This window comes from Schistocerca piceifrons, chromosome 3 (assembly GCF_021461385.2).
Source record: "Schistocerca piceifrons isolate TAMUIC-IGC-003096 chromosome 3, iqSchPice1.1, whole genome shotgun sequence".
Classification (NCBI taxonomy): domain Eukaryota; kingdom Metazoa; phylum Arthropoda; class Insecta; order Orthoptera; family Acrididae; genus Schistocerca; species Schistocerca piceifrons.
In genome coordinates, this window is record NC_060140.1 from 31,189,421 (window position 1) to 31,209,860 (window position 20,440).

At 47.1% G+C, this 20,440-nt stretch overlaps 1 protein-coding gene across 1 annotated transcript in view; it reads left to right on the forward strand.

Annotated features, from left to right (window-relative positions):
• Nucleotides 1–20,440, forward strand: part of LOC124789721 (collagen alpha-1(XVIII) chain-like) — a 971,515-nt gene that overhangs the window by 830,986 nt on the left and 120,089 nt on the right. Inside the window, exon 19 of the mRNA XM_047257171.1 lies at nt 9,331–9,448. Coding sequence (XP_047113127.1) covers nt 9,331–9,448 — 118 coding nt within the window. The remainder of the gene's footprint in view (nt 1–9,330; nt 9,449–20,440) is intronic.

Consider the following 20,440-nt stretch of genomic DNA (forward strand, 5'->3'; position numbering starts at 1 on the left):
CATGAAGGATGGATCTCATTTCAGGGCAGGATTTGAGGAAGTCGTATCCCTGCTGGAGAGCCACATTCAGAATCTGATCCAGTCCCGGAAAGTATCCTGTCACAAGTGGGGCACTTTTGGGGTTCTTCTGTGGAAGGTTCCGGGTTTGAGGAGATGAGGATGTGGCTCTGGTTATTTGCTTCTGTACCAGGTCGGGAGGGTAGTTACGGGATGCAAAAGCTGTTTTTAGGTTGTTGGTGTAATGGTTCAAGGATTCCGGACTGGAGCAGATTCGTTTGCCACGAAGACCTAGGCTGTAGGGAAGGGACCGTTTGATGTGGAATGGGTGGCAGCTGTCATAATGGAGGTACTGTTGCTTGTTGGTGGGTTTAATGTGGACGGACGTGTGAAGCTGGCCATTGGACAGGTGGAGGTCAACGTCAAGGAAAGTGGCATGGGATTTGGAGTAGGACCAGGTGAATCTGATGGAACCAAAGGAGTTGAGGTTGGAGAGGAAATTCTGGAGTTCTTCTTCACTGTGAGTCCAGATCACGAAAATGTCATCAATAAATCTGTACCAAACTTCGGGTTGGCAGGCCTGGGTAACCAGGAAGGCTTCCTCTAAGCGACCCATGAATAGGTTGGCATACGAGGGGGCCATCCTGGTACCCATGGCTGTTCCCTTTAATTGTTGGTATGTCTGGCCTTCAAAAGTGAAGAAGTTGTGGGTCAGGATGAAGCTGGCTAAGGTGATGAGGAAAGAGGTTTTAGGTAGGGTGGCAGGTGATCGGCGTGAAAGGAAATGCTCCATCGCAGCGAGGCCCTGGACGTGCGGAATATTTGTGTATAAGGACGTGGCATCAATGGTTACAAGGATGGTTTCCGGGGGTAACAGATTGGGTAAGGATTCCAGGCGTTCAAGGAAGTGGTTGGTGTCCTTGATGAAGGATGGGAGACTGCATGTAATGGGTTGAAGGTGTTGATCTACGTAGGCAGAGATACGTTCTGTGGGGGCTTGGTAACCAGCTACAATGGGGCGGCCGGGATGATTGGGTTTGTGGATTTTAGGAAGAAGGTAGAAGGTAGGGGTGCGGGGTGTCGGTGGGGTCAGGAGGTTGATGGAGTCAGGTGAAAGGTTTTGCAGGGGGCCTAAGGTTCTGAGGATTCCTTGAAGCTCCGCCTGGACATCGGGAATGGGGTTACCTTGGCAAACTTTGTATGTGGTGTTGTCTGAAAGCTGACGCAGTCCCTCAGCCACATACTCCCGACGATCAAGTACCACGGTCGTGGAACCCTTGTCTGCCGGAAGAATGATGATGGATCGGTCAGCCTTCAGATCACGGGAAGGACGGAGGGATATGGGTTTTAAGGGAGAGGGTGGGGAGTCGTTCCGATCCCGGGAGCGGAAGGACTTGCCTTGGGGGGAAAGAGGGACAGGTGTGCACTCGCGCGCACGCACGTGTCCATCCACACATGCACAGGCACGGGCAGACATCAAAGTTATTATTTTTTTCTGGGCAATTTTTTGCATCATACAATAGTTCAAACAATTGGGGAGAATTTGTGTGTGCTGCAAATTACATAACATTGTTTATGCATGCAATGGATTCTTCAGGCGTATTAATTTTTCTAGGGACAACATTTTGCTCCCCTTCTTCTTCCTTTGTTTCTTCTTCATCATCCTCTGTGTTCCGGGTTTCTATTAAATCTGTTTGTGAAGTGAAAGTGGAGTGAACTGACAGAAAGTTATCACTTCGAATGTAACAAATGTCTGCTTGTGTCTGTGTATGTGTGGATGGATGTGTGTGTGTGTGCGAGTGTATACCTGTCCTTTTTTCCCCCTAAGGTAAGTCTTTCCGCTCCCGGGATTGGAATGACTCCTTACCCTCTCCCTTAAAACCCACATCCTTTTGTCTTTCCTTCTCCTTCCCTCTTTCCTGACGAGGCAACCATTGGTTGCGAAAGCTAGAATTTTGTGTGTATGTTTGTGTTTGTTTGTGTGTCTATCGACCTGCCAGCGTTTTTGTTCGGTAAGTCACCTCATCTTTGTATTTTTATATATATATATATATATATATATATATATATATATCTAAAAAGAAAGATGATGAAACTTACCAAACAAAAGCGCTGGCAGGTCGATAGACACACAAACAAACACAAACATACACACAAAATTCTAGCTTTCGCAACCAATGGTTGCCTCGTCAGGAAAGAGGGAAGGAGAAGGAAAGACAAAAGGATATGTGTTTTAAGGGAGAGGGTAAGGAGTCATTCCAATCCCGGGAGCGGAAAGACTTACCTTAGGGGGAAAAAAGGACAGGTATACACTCGCACACACACACATATCCATCCACACATACACAGACAAAAGCAGACATTTGTAAAGGCAAAGAGTTTGGGCAGAGATGTCAGTCGGGGCGGATGTACAGAGGCAAAGATGAAGTTGAAAGACAGGTGGGGTATGAGCGGCGGCAAATTGAAATTAGAAATTAGCGGAGATTGAGGCCTGGCGGATAGCGAGAAGAAAGGATATGCTGAAGGGCAAGTTCCCATCTCCGGAGTTCTGACAGGTTGGTGTTAGTGGGAAGTATCCAGATAACCCGGACGGTGTAACACTGTGCCAAGATGTGCTGGCCGTGCACCAAGGCATGTTTAGCCACAGGGTGATCCTCATTACCAACAAACACTGTCTGCCTGTGTCCATTCATGCGAATGGACAGTTTGTTGCTGGTCATTCCCACATAGAACGCTTCACAGTGTAGGCAGGTCAGTTGGTAAATCACGTGGGTGCTTTCACACGTGGCTCTGCCTTTGATCGTGTACACCTTCCGGGTTACAGGACTGGGATAGGTGGTGGTGGGAGGGTGCATGGGACAGGTTTTACACCGGGAGCGGTTACAGGGGTAGGAGCCAGAGGGTAGGGAAGGTGGTTTGGGGATTTCATAGGGATGAACTAAGAGGTTGCGAAGGTTAGGTGGACGGCGGAAAGACACTCTTGGTGGAGTGGGGAGGATTTCATGAAGGATGGATCTCATTTCAGGGCAGGATTTGAGGAAGTCGTATCCCTGCTGGAGAGCCACATTCAGAATCTGATCCAGTCCCGGAAAGTATCCTGTCACAAGTGGGGCACTTTTGGGGTTCTTCTGTGGAAGGTTCCGGGTTTGAGGAGATGAGGATGTGGCTCTGGTTATTTGCTTCTGTACCAGGTCGGGAGGGTAGTTACGGGATGCAAAAGCTGTTTTTAGGTTGTTGGTGTAATGGTTCAAGGATTCCGGACTGGAGCAGATTCGTTTGCCACGAAGACCTAGGCTGTAGGGAAGGGACCGTTTGATGTGGAATGGGTGGCAGCTGTCATAATGGAGGTACTGTTGCTTGTTGGTGGGTTTAATGTGGACGGACGTGTGAAGCTGGCCATTGGACAGGTGGAGGTCAACGTCAAGGAAAGTGGCATGGGATTTGGAGTAGGACCAGGTGAATCTGATGGAACCAAAGGAGTTGAGGTTGGAGAGGAAATTCTGGAGTTCTTCTTCACTGTGAGTCCAGATCACGAAAATGTCATCAATAAATCTGTACCAAACTTCGGGTTGGCAGGCCTGGGTAACCAGGAAGGCTTCCTCTAAGCGACCCATGAATAGGTTGGCATACGAGGGGGCCATCCTGGTACCCATGGCTGTTCCCTTTAATTGTTGGTATGTCTGGCCTTCAAAAGTGAAGAAGTTGTGGGTCAGGATGAAGCTGGCTAAGGTAATGAGGAAAGAGGTTTTAGGTAGGGCGGCAGGTGATCGGCGTGAAAGGAAGTGCTCCATCGCAGCGAGGCCCTGGACATGCGGAATATTTGTGTATAAGGAAGTGGCATCAATGGTTACAAGGATGGTTTCCGGGGGTAACAGACTGGGTAGGGATTCCAGGCGTTTGAGAAAGTGGTTGGTGTCTTTGATGAAGGATGGGAGACTGCATGTAATGGGTTGAAGGTGTTGATCTACGTAGGCAGAGATGCGTTCGGTGGGGGCTTGGTAACCAGCTACAATGGGACGGCCGGGATGATTGGGTTTGTGAATTTTGGGAAGAAGGTAGAAGGTAGGGGTGCGGGGTGTTGGTGGGGTCAGGAGGTTGATGGAGTCGGGTGAAAGGTTTTGTAGGGGGCCTAAGGTTCTGAGGATTCCTTGAAGCTCCGCCTGGACATCAGGAATGGGATTGCCTTGGCAAACTTTGTAAGTAGTGTTGTCTGAAAGCTGACGCAGTCCCTCAGCCACATACTCCCGACGATCAAGTACCACAGTTGTGGAACCCTTGTCCGCCGGAAGAATGACGATGGATCGGTCAGCCTTCAGATCACGGATAGCCTGGGCTTCAGCAGTGGTGATGTTGGGAGTAGGATTAAGGTTTTGTAAGAAGGATTGAGAGGCAAGGCTGGAAGTCAGAAATTCCTGGAAGGTTAGGAGAGGGTGATTTTGAGGAAGAGGAGGTGGGTCCCGCTGTGACGGAGGACGGAACTGTTCCAGGCATGGTTCAATTTGGATAGTGTCTTAAAAAACTATCCAATCTCCTGGTTTCCCACCTCCGGAAAGGCAACTCACTCACCCTTCACAACCTTTCCAGCAAACCTCAACCTCCTCTCATTGCACACAAACCCAGTCTCTCCCATCTACTCAATCTCCCACTTCCAGCTCCACTCCCTCCAAAACCTCAAAATTCCAATCAACGCAATCTGGAACCACAACACCCCAATTCAGTAGTTAACCTTTTCTCCAAACCTCTCTCCCAATCCGAAACCTCTGTCCTATCCAAAGGCCTCACCTTCAGCCCCACTCCCAGATTTAACCAAACAGCCCTCGTCAAAGATTTACTGTCCTACACCCGTACTCTCTGCTGGAAATATCACTTTGCCACGAAGAAAAATGATCCTAATCCTACTCCTAATGATCCAACTCCCCAAGACACTATCCAAATTGAACCATGCCTGGAACAGTTCCGTCCTCCGTCACAGCGGGACCCACCTCCTCTTCCTCAAAATCACCCTCTCCTAACCTTCCAGGAATTTCTGACTTCCAGCCTTGCCTCTCAATCCTTCTTAAAAAACCTTAATCCTACTCCCAACATCACCACTGCTGAAGCCCAGGCTATCCGTGATCTGAAGGCTGACCGATCCATCGTCATTCTTCCGGCGGACAAGGGTTCCACAACTGTGGTACTTGATCGTCGGGAGTATGTGGCTGAGGGACTGCGTCAGCTTTCAGACAACACTACTTACAAAGTTTGCCAAGGCAATCCCATTCCTGATGTCCAGGCGGAGCTTCAAGGAATCCTCAGAACCTTAGGCCCCCTGCAAAACCTTTCACCTGACTCCATCAACCTCCTGACCCCACCGACACCCCGCACCCCTACCTTCTACCTTCTTCCTAAAATCCACAAACCCAATCATCCCGGCCGCCCCATTGTAGCTGGTTACCAAGCCCCCACAGAACGTATCTCTGCCTACGTAGATCAACACCTTCAACCCATTACATGCAGTCTCCCATCCTTCATCAAGGACACCAACCACTTCCTTGAACGCCTGGAATCCTTACCCAATCTGTTACCCCCGGAAACCATCCTTGTAACCATTGATGCCACGTCCTTATACACAAATATTCCGCACGTCCAGGGCCTCGCTGCGATGGAGCATTTCCTTTCACGCCGATCACCTGCCACCCTACCTAAAACCTCTTTCCTCATCACCTTAGCCAGCTTCATCCTGACCCACAACTTCTTCACTTTTGAAGGCCAGACATACCAACAATTAAAGGGAACAGCCATGGGTACCAGGATGGCCCCCTCGTATGCCAACCTATTCATGGGTCGCTTAGAGGAAGCCTTCCTGGTTACCCAGGCCTGCCAACCCGAAGTTTGGTACAGATTTATTGATGACATTTTCGTGATCTGGACTCACAGTGAAGAAGAACTCCAGAATTTCCTCTCCAACCTCAACTCCTTTGGTTCCATCAGATTCACCTGGTCCTACTCCAAATCCCATGCCACTTTCCTTGACGTTGACCTCCACCTGTCCAATGGCCAGCTTCACACGTCCGTCCACATTAAACCCACCAACAAGCAACAGTACCTCCATTATGACAGCTGCCACCCATTCCACATCAAACGGTCCCTTCCCTACAGCCTAGGTCTTCGTGGCAAACGAATCTGCTCCAGTCCGGAATCCTTGAACCATTACACCAACAACCTAAAAACAGCTTTTGCATCCCGTAACTACCCTCCCGACCTGGTACAGAAGCAAATAACCAGAGCCACATCCTCATCTCCTCAAACCCGGAACCTTCCACAGAAGAACCCCAAAAGTGCCCCACTTGTGACAGGATACTTTCCGGGACTGGATCAGATTCTGAATGTGGCTCTCCAGCAGGGATACGACTTCCTCAAATCCTGCCCTGAAATGAGATCCATCCTTCATGAAATCCTCCCCACTCCACCAAGAGTGTCTTTCCGCCGTCCACCTAACCTTCGCAACCTCTTAGTTCATCCCTATGAAATCCCCAAACCACCTTCCCTACCCTCTGGCTCCTACCCCTGTAACCGCCCCCGGTGTAAAACCTGTCCCATGCACCCTCCCACCACCACCTATTCCAGTCCTGTAACCCGGAAGGTGTACACGATCAAAGGCAGAGCCACGTGTGAAAGCACCCACGTGATTTACCAACTGACCTGCCTACACTGTGAAGCGTTCTATGTGGGAATGACCAGCAACAAACTGTCCATTCGCATGAATGGACACAGGCAGACAGTGTTTGTTGGTAATGAGGATCACCCTGTGGCTAAACATGCCTTGGTGCACGGCCAGCACATCTTGGCACAGTGTCACACCGTCCGGGTTATCTGGATACTTCCCACTAACACCAACCTGTCAGAACTCCGGAGATGGGAACTTGCCCTTCAGCATATCCTTTCTTCTCGCTATCCGCCAGGCCTCAATCTCCGCTAATTTCTAATTTCAATTTGCCGCCGCTCATACCCCACCTGTCTTTCAACTTCATCTTTGCCTCTGTACATCCGCCCCGACTGACATCTCTGCCCAAACTCTTTGCCTTTACAAATGTCTGCTTGTGTCTGTGTATGTGTGGATGGATATGTGTGTGTGTGCGAGTGTATACCTGTCCTTTTTTCCCCCTAAGGTAAGTCTTTCCGCTCCCGGGATTGGAATGACTCCTTACCCTCTCCCTTAAAACACATATCCTTTTGTCTTTCCTTCTCCTTCCCTCTTTCCTGACGAGGCAACCATTGGTTGCGAAAGCTAGAATTTTGTGTGTATGTTTGTGTTTGTTTGTGTGTCTATCGACCTGCCAGCGCTTTTGTTTGGTAAGTTTCATCATCTTTCTTTTTAGATATATTTTTCCCACGTGGAATGTTTCCCTCTATTATATATATATATATATATATATATATATATATATATATATATATATATATATATATATATATATATATATATATATATATATATATATATATATATATATATAGAGGAAAACATTCCACGTGGGAAAAATATATTTAAAAACAGAGATGATATGACTTACCATACGAAAGCGCTGGCAGGCCAATAAAAACACAAACAGACACATACATACACACAAAATTCAAGCTTTCGCAACAAACTGTTGGCTCATCAGGAAAGAGGGAAGGAGAGGGAAAGACGAAATGAAGTGGGTTTTAAGGGAGAGGGTAAGGAGTCATTCCAATCCCGGGAGCGGAAAGACTTACCTTAGGGGGAAAAAAGGATGGGTATACACTCGCACACACACACACATATCCATCCGCACATACATATTTAAAGACCAGGTCTTTAAATATGTCTACTTGTGTCTGTATATGTGTGGATGGATATGTGTGTGTGTGTGTGTGTGTGTGTGCGCGAGTGTATACCCGTCCTTTTTTCCCCCTAAGGTAAGTCTTTCTGCTCCTGGGATTGGAATGACTCCTTACCCTCTCCCTTAAAACCCACATCCTTTCATCTTTCCCTCTCCTTCCCTCTTTCCTGATGAGGCAACAGTTCGTTGCGAAAGCTTGAATTTTGTGTGTATGTTTGTGTTCGTTTGTGTGTCTTTCGACCTGCCAGCACTTTCGTTTGGTAAGTCACATCATCTTTGTTTTTTGATAAATTTTGCCCACGTGGAATGTTTCCCTCTATTATATTAAATAAATATAAGAATACATTGCAAACCTGGCTAAAAACATTGAATTCTATACAACTGAAGAATTCTTAGAAACTAATCATCAAAATATATGTTTTACCTAAGTTATGAAGAAAATGTTGTGATATTATATAAGCTAGTTATTTACTATGATTCTTTTCTTATGTGTGTATTTAATTATTGCATAAAACATTGTTTTACATAATGCTGAAGAAAAGGTCTTTAGTTCCTTTTCTCCCCTTTCTGTAACTATTTGAATATCGTACTGAAACTAAAACCCTCTGTAAACTTTGACGAAGCCAGTTGTATGAAAAATATTGAAAGGCTAATAAAAATATTCTATTCTAAAAATATTCTATTCTAAAAGCAATCATAACTATTATGGAAAGGACAGATTGCTTACTCACCATAAAAATGACATATTGAGTAGCAGATAGGCACAAGAAAAAACTGTTACCCATTTAGTTTTTGGCCAAAGCTTTCATCAGAAATGAGAAACACACATGCATTCACATAAGCAAGCACACCTCATGCACACATGGCCTCTACCTCTGATTTCTCAGGGCAAAAATGAGAAACACACACACGTTCACACAAGCGAGCACACCTCACGCAGATGACCACTATTTCTGGTTGCTCAAGCTAGAGATGTGTGTTTCTCTTTAGTGGAGGTGGCTTTGGCCAAAAGCTAAATGTGTAACAGTCTTTTCATTATGCCTATTTGCAACTCAAAATGTCATTGTAACAGTGAGTAGCAATCTTGTCTTTCCATAACTGTTGAGATTCCAACATGGATTTTCCATTTTTTTAAAAAACAGTTATAATAAGTTAAAAATAATCAAAGTCCCTAAAGTTGTTGAACTGCTCGACCGCTACAGTCGCAAGTTCAAATCCTGCCTCGGGCATGGATGTGTGTGATGTCCTTAGGTTAGTTAGGTTTAAGTAGTTCTAAGTTCTAAAGGACTGATGACCTCAGAAGTTAAGTCCCATAGTGCTCAGAGCCATTTTGAACCTAAAGTTGTTCTCCATTTTCATAAAGTTAAAAGTTACAGTTTCCTGTGCCCTTGGTTGAATATACTACAAAGATTATTACAATATTATTAATGTTTATTTTTATTTTTACTTTTGATGTAATTTTACTGATGTTTGCCTTCCTTTGTGTCAGGGGCCTCCAGGGGTGTCTGTGATGGGAGAGAAAGGTGAACCAGGTCCCCCAGGGGGACGTGGCCACGTCTACGGGGATCCAATGCTGACACCGCCAGCTGGATATGGTGGTCGCTCAGGTACGCGCCGTAGCTTCCTGCCCTTCCCAGCTGATGGGAAGATAGATAGAATATGTGCTTTGTTGTCACAAATTTAACCATTATTCTGAAGATGAGGGCTACACCTGGGGGTGTATAGTATTTTTATTATTTTGTAAGATGAAGTGTGCCTTTTAAGTAACCAGGAAGAAGATGCAGTTCTGACCCCGCTAAAAACCTATGGAATACTGGCTCTTAAATCATTTTCTTGAAAGAAAAGCATCTGACTACACTGTATTCTTTCCTTTTCCTGAGAATAGGGGAAAGAAGAAGAGAAATTTGTTAACATGGAGTATAGTTTTAAGTGTCAGGAAGTCTTTTCTCAGAGTATTTGTATGGGGTGTAGCCATGTATGCATGTGAAACGTGGATGATAAATAGTTTAGGTAAGAAGAAAACAGAAGCTTTTGAAATGTGGTGCTACAGAGGATTGCTGAAGATTAGATGGGTAGATCATGTAACTAATGAGAAGGTACTGAGTAGAATTGGGGAGAAGAGGAATTTGTGGCACAATTTGTCTAGAAGAAGGGATCGGTTGGTAGGACATGTTCTGAGGCATCAAGGGATCACCAATTTAGTATTGGAGGGCAGCATGGAGTGTAAAACTCGTAGAGGGAGACCAAGAGATGAATACAGTAAGCAGATTCAGAAGGATGTAGGGTGCAGTAGTTAGGTGAAAATGAAGGAGTTTGCACAGAATAGAGTAGCATGGAGAGCTGCATCAAACCAATCTCTGGACTGAAGACCACAACAACAAAAACAACAGGGGAAAGGGGGAGGGGGTATTCCCAGCTCCTCCTTGCCCATGGGTATGGGTGTCCTCAGCCGACAGGAAAGGGTTTTCTTTACTAGAATTACCCAGCAGTTCTCTTGATGCCTATTGAAATGGATAATAATTTGACAGAACGTGTCACAATTAAGAATTCCAAAGGAAGTTAAATAATACTAAGCTACTTGACTGTTGACAGAACAAAAAGTTTACAATTATTTCATAAAAGTACATGATTCACTCACCCAATGACAAATCAGACAAGAAGGGATAAAGGAGGCTCTATGAAAACCTGGACATGAAATGATTTACACTGTGCCAAAACCAGTCTAACAATGCAGCTTTATTTCTGAATGGAAGAGATTATGCAAATAGACAGGAGAATGTAATTTGGACTGTTGAGACTTGCAGCTGAGACTGCCTTTCTGGTTTACAGTAATTATATTATGCTCCACAGAACAGGACAAGGGGCACACTGAAATCTGTCAATTCCGAAGTTTAAAGTGTGTACACAGCGGATTAGATTAGGGTCCAGAGGATAAGGATCTTCTGGGTGTAAAGAGAATTCATGGATTTTAATATCTGAATGTAGCTCTGTTATGCTGATGTGCATGTTACATAATTGTATAGAAACCCTTATTAAAATGTATAAACTATGGTTGCTGTATTGAACCAAAATAATAATAATTGTGTCAACCTCACGTGTTCCTGTTCTGGTGTGAAAGAAGCTACTTATTAATTCTCCTCCCTTAACCATACAGTTCCCAAAATGGGATTCAACATTGGTGTCAACAGGAAGGAGTTCATGAGATACATCAGAGTAGCACCTGACACAATCCCATCAGACAACACAATAATACAGAAAACTAACTTCTTCAAATACCTCAGTGAAGGCTTTGGCCATGAACAATATGTACATCAAACTGGGGAGAGCCTACCATCTATAACACCTAAAACTTCAACACTACAGTGCCACAGTGAGACATTTAGTACCTTGTGTCTCAGAGTGCACCAACATGGTCAGAAAGCAGGTGGTCAGAATTTCATAAAGTATCAGGGAAAGGTTGCTTTGTGCCAACACGATCTTCGCAACTTAGCATGGCATCTAGGAACTGCAGCTGGACTCTTATTGTGCCTTATTGTTTGGGATAATTTTGTGATTATATATATGAAGATGGTATCTGTTCTTTCAGACATGTCCGAAAGAACAGAGTCCATCGGTAACCATGCAGCTTGTTGGAATGAAATTACAATGAAATTAATACCTTTGGCTGCATACAGGCATTGATATAAGTCCACGGGGATAGTTGAAAATGTATGCCCTGACCGGGACTCGAACCCAGGATCTCCTGCTTACATGGCAGACGCTCTATCCATCTGAGCCACCGATGAACAGAGGATAGTGCGACCGCAGGGGCTTATCTCTGGCATGCCTCCTGTGAGACCCACATTCCCAACTTATTGTCCCACACTATATTCATAGCACCCCTGGCCATTATACTCATTCCCCGCGGCTTTTTGCAGATTCCCATAAGAGTTCAGGCACTGTTTGTGCATCCACAAAGAAGAATATGGTCTAATGGCCGGTGAGCCTTAACTATATATATATACTTACATCAACGCCCATGTGCCCACCTAGATGCAAATCTAATTTTTATGGTGCTGGACCTCCCTGTTTCTCGTCTGGAGAGTGTAGACACTGCGGAGTCTTCCATCCGGGGAGTGTAGACATGGTTGGGTTCTCCCGTTCAGAGAGTGTAGATGCTGTGGTCATTGAGATGCACAATGGTTGCAGGTAACCAGCAGGGCTCCGACCAAAACCACTTTTCCAGACTGCCATCCCTGGCAAAAGCTGCAGAACTGTGGAATGTTATGGCAGGTGAGAACCCAGGCAGAGGAGGTGGAGAAGCATCCACAGCTGGTGCCCATTGAGAAACTGTGCAGGATTACGGAAACCAATAGAAGTTGTCCGGTAGGCTGTCAGAAAAAAAAAAAAAACAACAATAATGCCTCCTTGGTGGGAAAGTTCTGCAGATATGTTTTCATCTGTGCCTTAAAGGTCCAAACTGTGCACTCGACCTCCCAGATAGATTAAGAGTGAAAAGGAGGAGAGCAAACTTGGTAAATGCCTGACTTCACACAGAAATCATGAAACACATAGGTCAGAAACTGTGGTCCATTGTCAGACATAAGAGTAACTGGGAGAGCTTCCACAGAAAATATTTGTTGAAAGAGCCTGAATAGTAACATCGGTAGTGACCGAGAGGCACTGAACCATGTATGGAAAACAAGAAAACTGTCAATGACAACGAGCCAAAACACATTCAGAAATGGTCCCCCCAAAACCCATATGGATGCGTACCCAGGGCTGGGTCACCAGAGGCCTTTGGTGGCACACAGCCAGCAAGTGCTCCAGCTCCTCATCAGTGCTGGGCCAAGGCTTAGGTGTGGGGAAAAACCACAATGACTCTTGTGCAACAGCTGAAATACCTCCTACCAAAAACTCCGAGGACACTGGGAGCTGCATCACCTGTGGAGAGGAGGAGGACCCTGTCTAAAGCTGGCAGACAATGGCGCAAGACAAAATAGTTACGAAGTGCATTGGAAATGCGGCCCAGATCACAAACAACGAACCGTGCTGGACAAGATGGACGACCTCCTTGAGACCCTAGCTGTGGCCCTGGCGACCTGGGTTCTAGTGATTGGAAAGCCCTCTGCCGTATGGTGGGAGGCAACATTTAAATGGAAACATGTGAGCTCCTCTCTATCAAACTTAGGGTCCAGACCGACAGGCAGTGGGGATGAGGCTTCCATGTTGGGATTGCACTCAGTGGAATAAAAGTGGATGTCATAGTGGTATTTGGAGAGCAACAATGCCCACCACTGCAGCCTGTGCGCTGCCTAATTGGAGAGCCAGGTGGAATGACTGAATAACGAAACTAATAGCTTGTGGTCCGTAATGAGTTAGATTTTGGTTCCTTACAAGAATATGTGAAATGTGGTGACTGCATAAACAATGGCCAGAGCTTCCTTCTCAACTTGAGAATAATGGACCTGTGCTGGACTGAGAGTTTTGGGTGCGAATGCCAGTGGCTGCTCAGAGCGGTGTGCATTCCAATGGGCAAGGACAATCCCCACGCCATACTATGAGGGGTCCGTGGCCAAAACTAGACATGATGCCAACCTGAAGGGGCCTTTAACATGGAACGGGTCAACCTGTATGCCGGAGACCATACAAAGGAAGCACCCTTGTGGAGAAGAAGATAGACAGGGCGTGCAATTATGGATGCCTCAGGAATGGACTGATGGTAATAGGCAGTTTTAATCAAGAAAGCCTGCAGTCTGTGAAACAATTAGGGATGTCTCAAATCTGTGATGACCATGAGCAGACTCACCAGGGTTTGTATGCTCTGTCGTAATATGGTGTGGCCCATATACTCACGAGAGGTTTGGAAAAATTTAGGCTTTTATAGATTGCAGTGCAGACAAGTGGTCTGAAGTTATTCAAAAAGGATCCGGGGATTGTGCAGATGGTCACTCATAGTGTGACCAGTGATGACTGTTGTCCAGGTAGGTGAAACATTTCACAATAGTGGACATGACCTGTTCTAGATAGCATTGAAAAGTTGTGGAGGCACTTTCCCATGCCAAACATTAACCACTGGTATTGATACAGGCTGAAAGGCATAATAAAAGCCATGATATGCTTGGACACTTCATCGAAGCGTAACTGGTTATATGGTTTAGGAAGATCAAGTTTGGAGAATAATTGACCCCTGCTAAGCACATGTACAGCTCTTCTGGACATGGCAATAGATATGTGTCAACCACAGATGTTGAACTCACAGTGACCTTAAAATCACTGCAAAATTGCAGTTCACCAGAGGGCTTCATCGTGATAACAAATGGTGTGGCCCAATCACTGTAGGAAATGGGAATCACAAATTGAAAGTTATGAGCTGGTCCAGCTCCATCTTAACTTTGGAGTGGAAGGCGATCAGAATCTGCCAAGCACGAAAAAAATCTAGGACGAGCTGACTGGTTCAAGGTTATGTGGTCTTTAAAGTCTATGGTGCCTTCCACAAAACTATCCTGAAATTCAGAGCACAGATTTTCCAATGACTGAAAGGGGTCATCAGCAGATATCAACTGAATGGAGTCTGTGAGTAAAAAGCCAAAGGCCTGAAAGGCATCAAACCTGAAAAAGTTTGCTGATGCTGTTTACCATATCTCTGAGGTGCCTATTTACTGGCAACAACTGAAGAACACCAAGGTCTGAATATGTTTGGGCATTAAGCAGGGAAATTGCTCCACCAATGTCCACCTGCAGGTACAGGTGTCATGAGAGCCAAGACTTTGATATAAAGTTTGCTGGGTGCCTGATCCAGAACCAGTCTTGATGACGATACTTCCTGGATGTGCATATCCTTGTTCTCTGATAGTGCTTTCTGTGCTGTTGATTGGCAGTCTACCACAGTGTGACCTTTTTCCGACACTTAACGACAGACTGTCCAATTCTGGGGACACATTGATCTATCGTAAGCGTAACAAGACACACAAAACGGCAACATGGAGTGGCAGCTGGAACACTGTTTACGTGCTGCGTGGAAATTGCCACAACAGCCAGCTTGCACTGCCACATCACCATCCTCCCTGGACACAGTGGATGCAGCTTGGCCACTCTGCACCTTCCAAGGTCACGTCATGCTTCCAGCTGCTGGCGAGTGGCATGTGAGACCTCATATAATGGGGCAATGGAAAACATCTCATCAAGGGAAGGGTTTTCTAATTGGATGATCTGTTGCTGGGCTTCCTTATCTGGGGCGGAGTGCATAATAACATTGTGAACCGTGTCATCCATGTAAGACTCTTTTGACTTGAATGTGCCAAAATGTCTCTTGCGACTAATGCCATGGAGAGTCGCAGCCCAGGTATGATAAGACTGATGGGCCTGTTTCTTGCATTGGTGGATTTCCACCTTAGTGGCTACAACATGTGTTCAGTGGCAATAATAGGAAGATATCAATGAGCAGAAATTACCAGAAGACAACGAAGAAGGTTCCTGTAACGGCGCCAACTGCTGCTATGCCTGATACGAGGTGGGGTAAATCCAGAACGCAAACAGAGCATGACATACTTCTGCATCTACTTGGAAAGCACAGAAATGTTGCTGTTCATGGTATTCATACGCTTCCCAATCTTATCACCTTGTCGAGTGGTGGGAACAGGGAAGAAAACATAGCCGGAGATGAAGGGGATAGAGGTACGTCAGCACAGCCTGTCGCAGGACCGTAAGAAGGTCTGTCTGTTATTGCACCAATGTTTGAAGCAGAACTTCCATGTCACAACCCAATGCAAAAAGCAACCACATAATGTAACACATGTGTATTCTGACTACAAGAACATAAAGAGAATAATGAACACAATACTTTGTTATTTCAAGTATTCTATAAACAGGAAGCAATTGCCACAGAGATGCTGCCCTACTAGTGCTCACACAGCTGAAGTAAATATCAGACAGTGTAAGGTTGGCTGGGCCCAACTCTATAAGTTGCCGGCCGGCTGGTACAGTGCGCTACGGAAGGACTGCGCACCGCCCTGCGAGAGTGGGGGCCTCTGCCAATGCTGGGGTCTTGTGACATTTGTGGTGCATCATACACTTGTGCACCTAGATCACAGTTGTGGAATCTTATGCCGGTCACTACCATGACAAGTGTGCCCAAGTACTTTCTAATATGGACCATGGAAAAACAGCAAACAGTGGATAATGACATTGTAAGATTGAGGACATTGGAAACAAAATGAGACAGGAAAGTATGTCACCATGGAAAAATAATAAACACAATGCAGATGTGAATATGATTGGTTTATGAACCTCAAGAAATTGTCCTGATGTGTTATCATCTTTTGTTGCCAAAGTGATGAACTGAAAAATGTAGAACAAGGCATCACAGATCCCAGTAGTGCTTGTAGGCCAAAATACATGTGATCTATCTGCTACAAGTGTGTGTAAAATTAGGTGGAGGATAAGGAGATTAGTGTTTAACATCCTGTTGACAATGAGGTCATTAGAGACGGAGAACAAGCTTGGACTTGGGAAGGATTGGGGGAAGGAAATCAGGCGTGCCCTTTGAAAGGAACTGTAGTAGCCACCAGAAAGATCGTGGGAGGCGTACATTGGCACAGCGTATCACGGACGGTAGTTGCCGCAAGTAGAGTCCCGTCCACCAGAGGGCACGCGAGAATTCGGATGCGACCTCTGCCGGCATGACAACAACAACAACAACAACAACAACAACTCCGGCAGCACGGGCCGTGCCCAGTCAGTTAACATCGGGCATGCCTAGGACACAGTCCTGGTCTACGCTAAGTGAAGTGCGACGTAAACGTGAACAGTGTTACTACACAATTGGCGACGAGTAGGGTCGTTCTTTCGCGTGTTGCGTCGTTGTTCCGGTTTCGCAGCTTCTCCATGGCATGGAGGATTTGGTGCGAGTTTTGGTTGCGCAGCAGACGGAACTCATGGCCACCATGAAACAAGTGCTTCCGGCGTTGCTCTCCACGCCGTCTGCTCCGGCGCCGTTCCCTCCTCCCTTTCCCCCGTATGACGAGACGGCGGAGGATTGGGACGCATATGAACGTCGCCTTTGGCAGCATTCCCAGGCGTTTCATGTTGCCGATGCGGAGGTATGTCGTGCTCTCTTCTTGTCTTGGATATCTCCCTCACTGTATCAAGTTTTGCGGCAGCTAGCGCCGTTGCAGGAACCCTCGTCATTGTCTTTTGACGCATTGTGTTCATTGCTGTCTTCATATTATCGCCGCCGCACGCATGTTGTGGCGGCTAGGGTCGAGTTCTATCAATGCAAGAAACAGCCCCATCAGTCTTACCAGGCGTGGGCCGCTACCCTGCACGGTCTTAGTCGCAAATGTCATTTTGTCACGGAGCAGTCGCGAGAGTCGTACGGCCACGTTATGGTACGCGACGTCATTGTTCGTTCGGCCCCTGATAGGGAGGTCCGGCAACGGGCCCTGCAGTTAGAAAACCCTTCCCTCGAGGAAGTCCTGTCCATTGCTCAATCGTATGAAGTCTCTCATGCAGCAGGTCAACAGCTGGAAGCGTGGTGCGACGTCGCGGAGGTTCAGGGCGGCGCGGCCGCGTCCACTTGGACAGGGGTGGACGACGTGCGAGCGGTACAATCCGGCCGTTACGGCCGCTCCCGCACGGCGCGTAAACAGAATTCCGGCCGCCGGCCCCTGTTGCCGTCCTGTGTGTCATACTATATACATCATGATCGGTCAGAGTGCCCCCAGCGTTGGGTCGTTTGTCGCAAATGTAATAGAAAAGGTCACATTGCTCAAGTTTGTCGCTCAGCCTCAAAAGAATCGAAGGAAGCAGGTACAGAGGACATGGACGTTGACATTCAGGAAGTTTCATCGGGCCAGGCTCCCGACGCATCGGCACGCAAACTCTTTATCGAGGTGTCAGTTCGGTCGTGCCGGTTACAACTGCAAGTCGATACGGGTGCGGCAGTTTCATTGTTGAATGCACAAACTTATTCCGACCTTGGATCGCCCCCGTTGGCGCCAGTTTACTGGCGTCTACGCGGTTATGGTAAACAGTTCATTCTCCTACTGGGTCAATTCACTACCGGCGTGACTTACAAATCAGTCACTCGGCCTATTACTTTTATTGTTGTCAGTGATGCAAGCTCAGCTAACCTTTTTGGCCTGGTTGCCTTTCAAGCTTTCGGTTTTTCTATCGCTGACACCATACAGTTGGTCTCCGAAGACGTTCCCTATCAATCATTGGAATCTTTGATCTCCGACTTTCCAGATATTTTTGAGGAGGGCCTGGGGCGTGTTTCAGATTTTGAAGCTCACTTAACGTTGAAGGTGTCGGCTCGCCTGCGTTTTCTACGCGCGAGGCAGATCCCCTTGGGTCTCCGCCCTCAGGTAAAGGAAGAGCTAGACCGGCTGACAGCCCTAGGGATCGTTCTTCCCATTTCTTCCAGTGAGTGGGCTTCGCCCCTCGTTATTGTCAGGAAGCCCTCGGGAAAATTACGTCTTTGTGGCGATTTCAAGGCCACCATTAATTCCCAGTTGGTGGTGGACACCTATCCTTTGCCTTGTGTTGATGAATTGTTCTCCTCCGTGGCGGGAGGCCAATATTTTTCGAAAATCGATCTGTCGGAGGCTTATCATCAGATACCACTTGATGAGGACTCCAAATGGTTGGCGGTCGTCAACACCCCGTTTGGCCTTTACCAATACCAGCGGTTGGCCTTTGGAATATCCAGTGCCCCGGCGATATTCCATCGTTATCTTGAGCATGTCACGTCGACAATTCCTCATTGTATTAATTACCTGGATGACATAATTGTCACAGGCCGCAGCACAAAGGAACACTTGCACAACCTTTGCACCCTCTTTCTCAAATTCAGGTCTGTGGGCTTGTGCTGCAACCTGCATAAGTCAACCTTCTTTCAACCATCCATTGAGTATGTGGGCTACACCATCTCTCGGCACGGTATCCAGCCACTAGGAAGTTTGGTCCAGGGTATCGTCAACCTTCCTCGGCCCGCTTCGCTGAAAGAGTTACAAGCTTTTTTAGGCAAGATAGCCTATTACCACCGGTTCATTCCCAGGGCTTCCACTATAGCCCACCCCCTGTACTGCCTTCTGCGCAAGGGTGTTCCTTTTGATTGGTCGCCTGCATGCGAGCGAGCGTTCACCTCGTTGAAGGGCCTCCTCACGTCAGCCCCTTGTTTGGCTACTTTTGATCCCCATAAGCCGTTGGTCCTGGCTACAGATGCTTCGCAGTATGGGGTGGGGGCGGTCCTGGCCCATCGCAACGCAGATGGTTCCGAGCAACCACTGGCGTTTGCATCTAAAATGCTTAGTCCCGCGCAGGCCCATTACTCCCAGGTGGAAAAAGAGGCTTTGGCCATTGTCTACACTGTTACCAAGTTTCACCCTTTCTTGTATGGCACAAAGTTTCAGTTAATCACTGACCATAAGCCGTTAATATCGTTATTTGGCCCTGCCTCTCAGATTCCGGATAGGGCGGCCCACAGACTACAGCGCTGGCCTTGTTCCTCTCTAAGTACCATTATAACATTCATTTTCGCCCTACAGGACAGCATGCCAACGCCGACGCTCTTTCCCGTCTTCCGGTGGGCCCGGATCCTACGTTCGATCGAGAGGAGATTATGTGTTTTCATTTGGATGTGGCGTCCCGCCAAGCGGTTGATGGCTTCCTGATCACTAGTTCTCGAGTCGCCAGGGAAACGGCAGCTGACCCGGTTCTCCGGCAAGTAGTTTGCCTCATTCAGCAGAGGTGGTCATCCCGCCCTCCGGGCCGGGCCTCAGACCCTCTTTGTAATTATTTTCTTCTACGGGACCACCTCTCAGTCTTGGAAGGCGTTCTCCTTCTGGCTACCGATGATACAGCTCCTCGCGTGGTTGTTCCTGCCAGTTTACAACAGGAGGTCCTCACGTTATTACATGCGGGGCACTGGGGTGTTTCCCGTACTAAAACCTTGGTTCGCAGACATGTGTACTGGCCCAGTATTGACAGAGAACTTGAGCACTTGGTGGCCGCCTGTTCCCAGTGTGCGAGCCAACAAGCATCTCCCAAGGCAGCGTTCTGTTCATGGCCGCCGGCAACCCAAGCATGGGAACGTGTTCACATCGATTTTGCGGGCCCGTTTCTCAACGGTTTTTGGCTCATTGTCATTGATGCTTATTCCCGATTCCCATATGTGGTTCTCTGCTCCTCAACCACTTCAGAAGTTGCAATCCAGGCACTAGCAAAAATCTTTTCTGTGGAAGGTCTGCCAATCACCCTGGTCTCGGACAATGGACCGCAGTTTATTTCGCAGACCTTCCAGGATTTTTGTAGGCGCTTCGGTATTCGGCACGTTTGCTCTCCCCCCTTCCATCCACAATCAAATGGGGAAGCCGAGCGCATGGTGCGCACATTTAAGATGCAGATGAAAAAGTATGTGCACGAATATCCTGTGGAGGAAGCATTGACGTTTTTCTTGACGGCATACCGGACCACACCAATGGGAGAACGCAGCCCCGCAGAGCTCCTCCATGGGCGTCAACCTAGGACTCTGCTGCACCTCCTCCGGCCTGGTCCTCGCCAGTCTTGACAAAACGGAGTACCTAGTTTTCCACTGGGTATGTCGGTCTGGGCCCGTG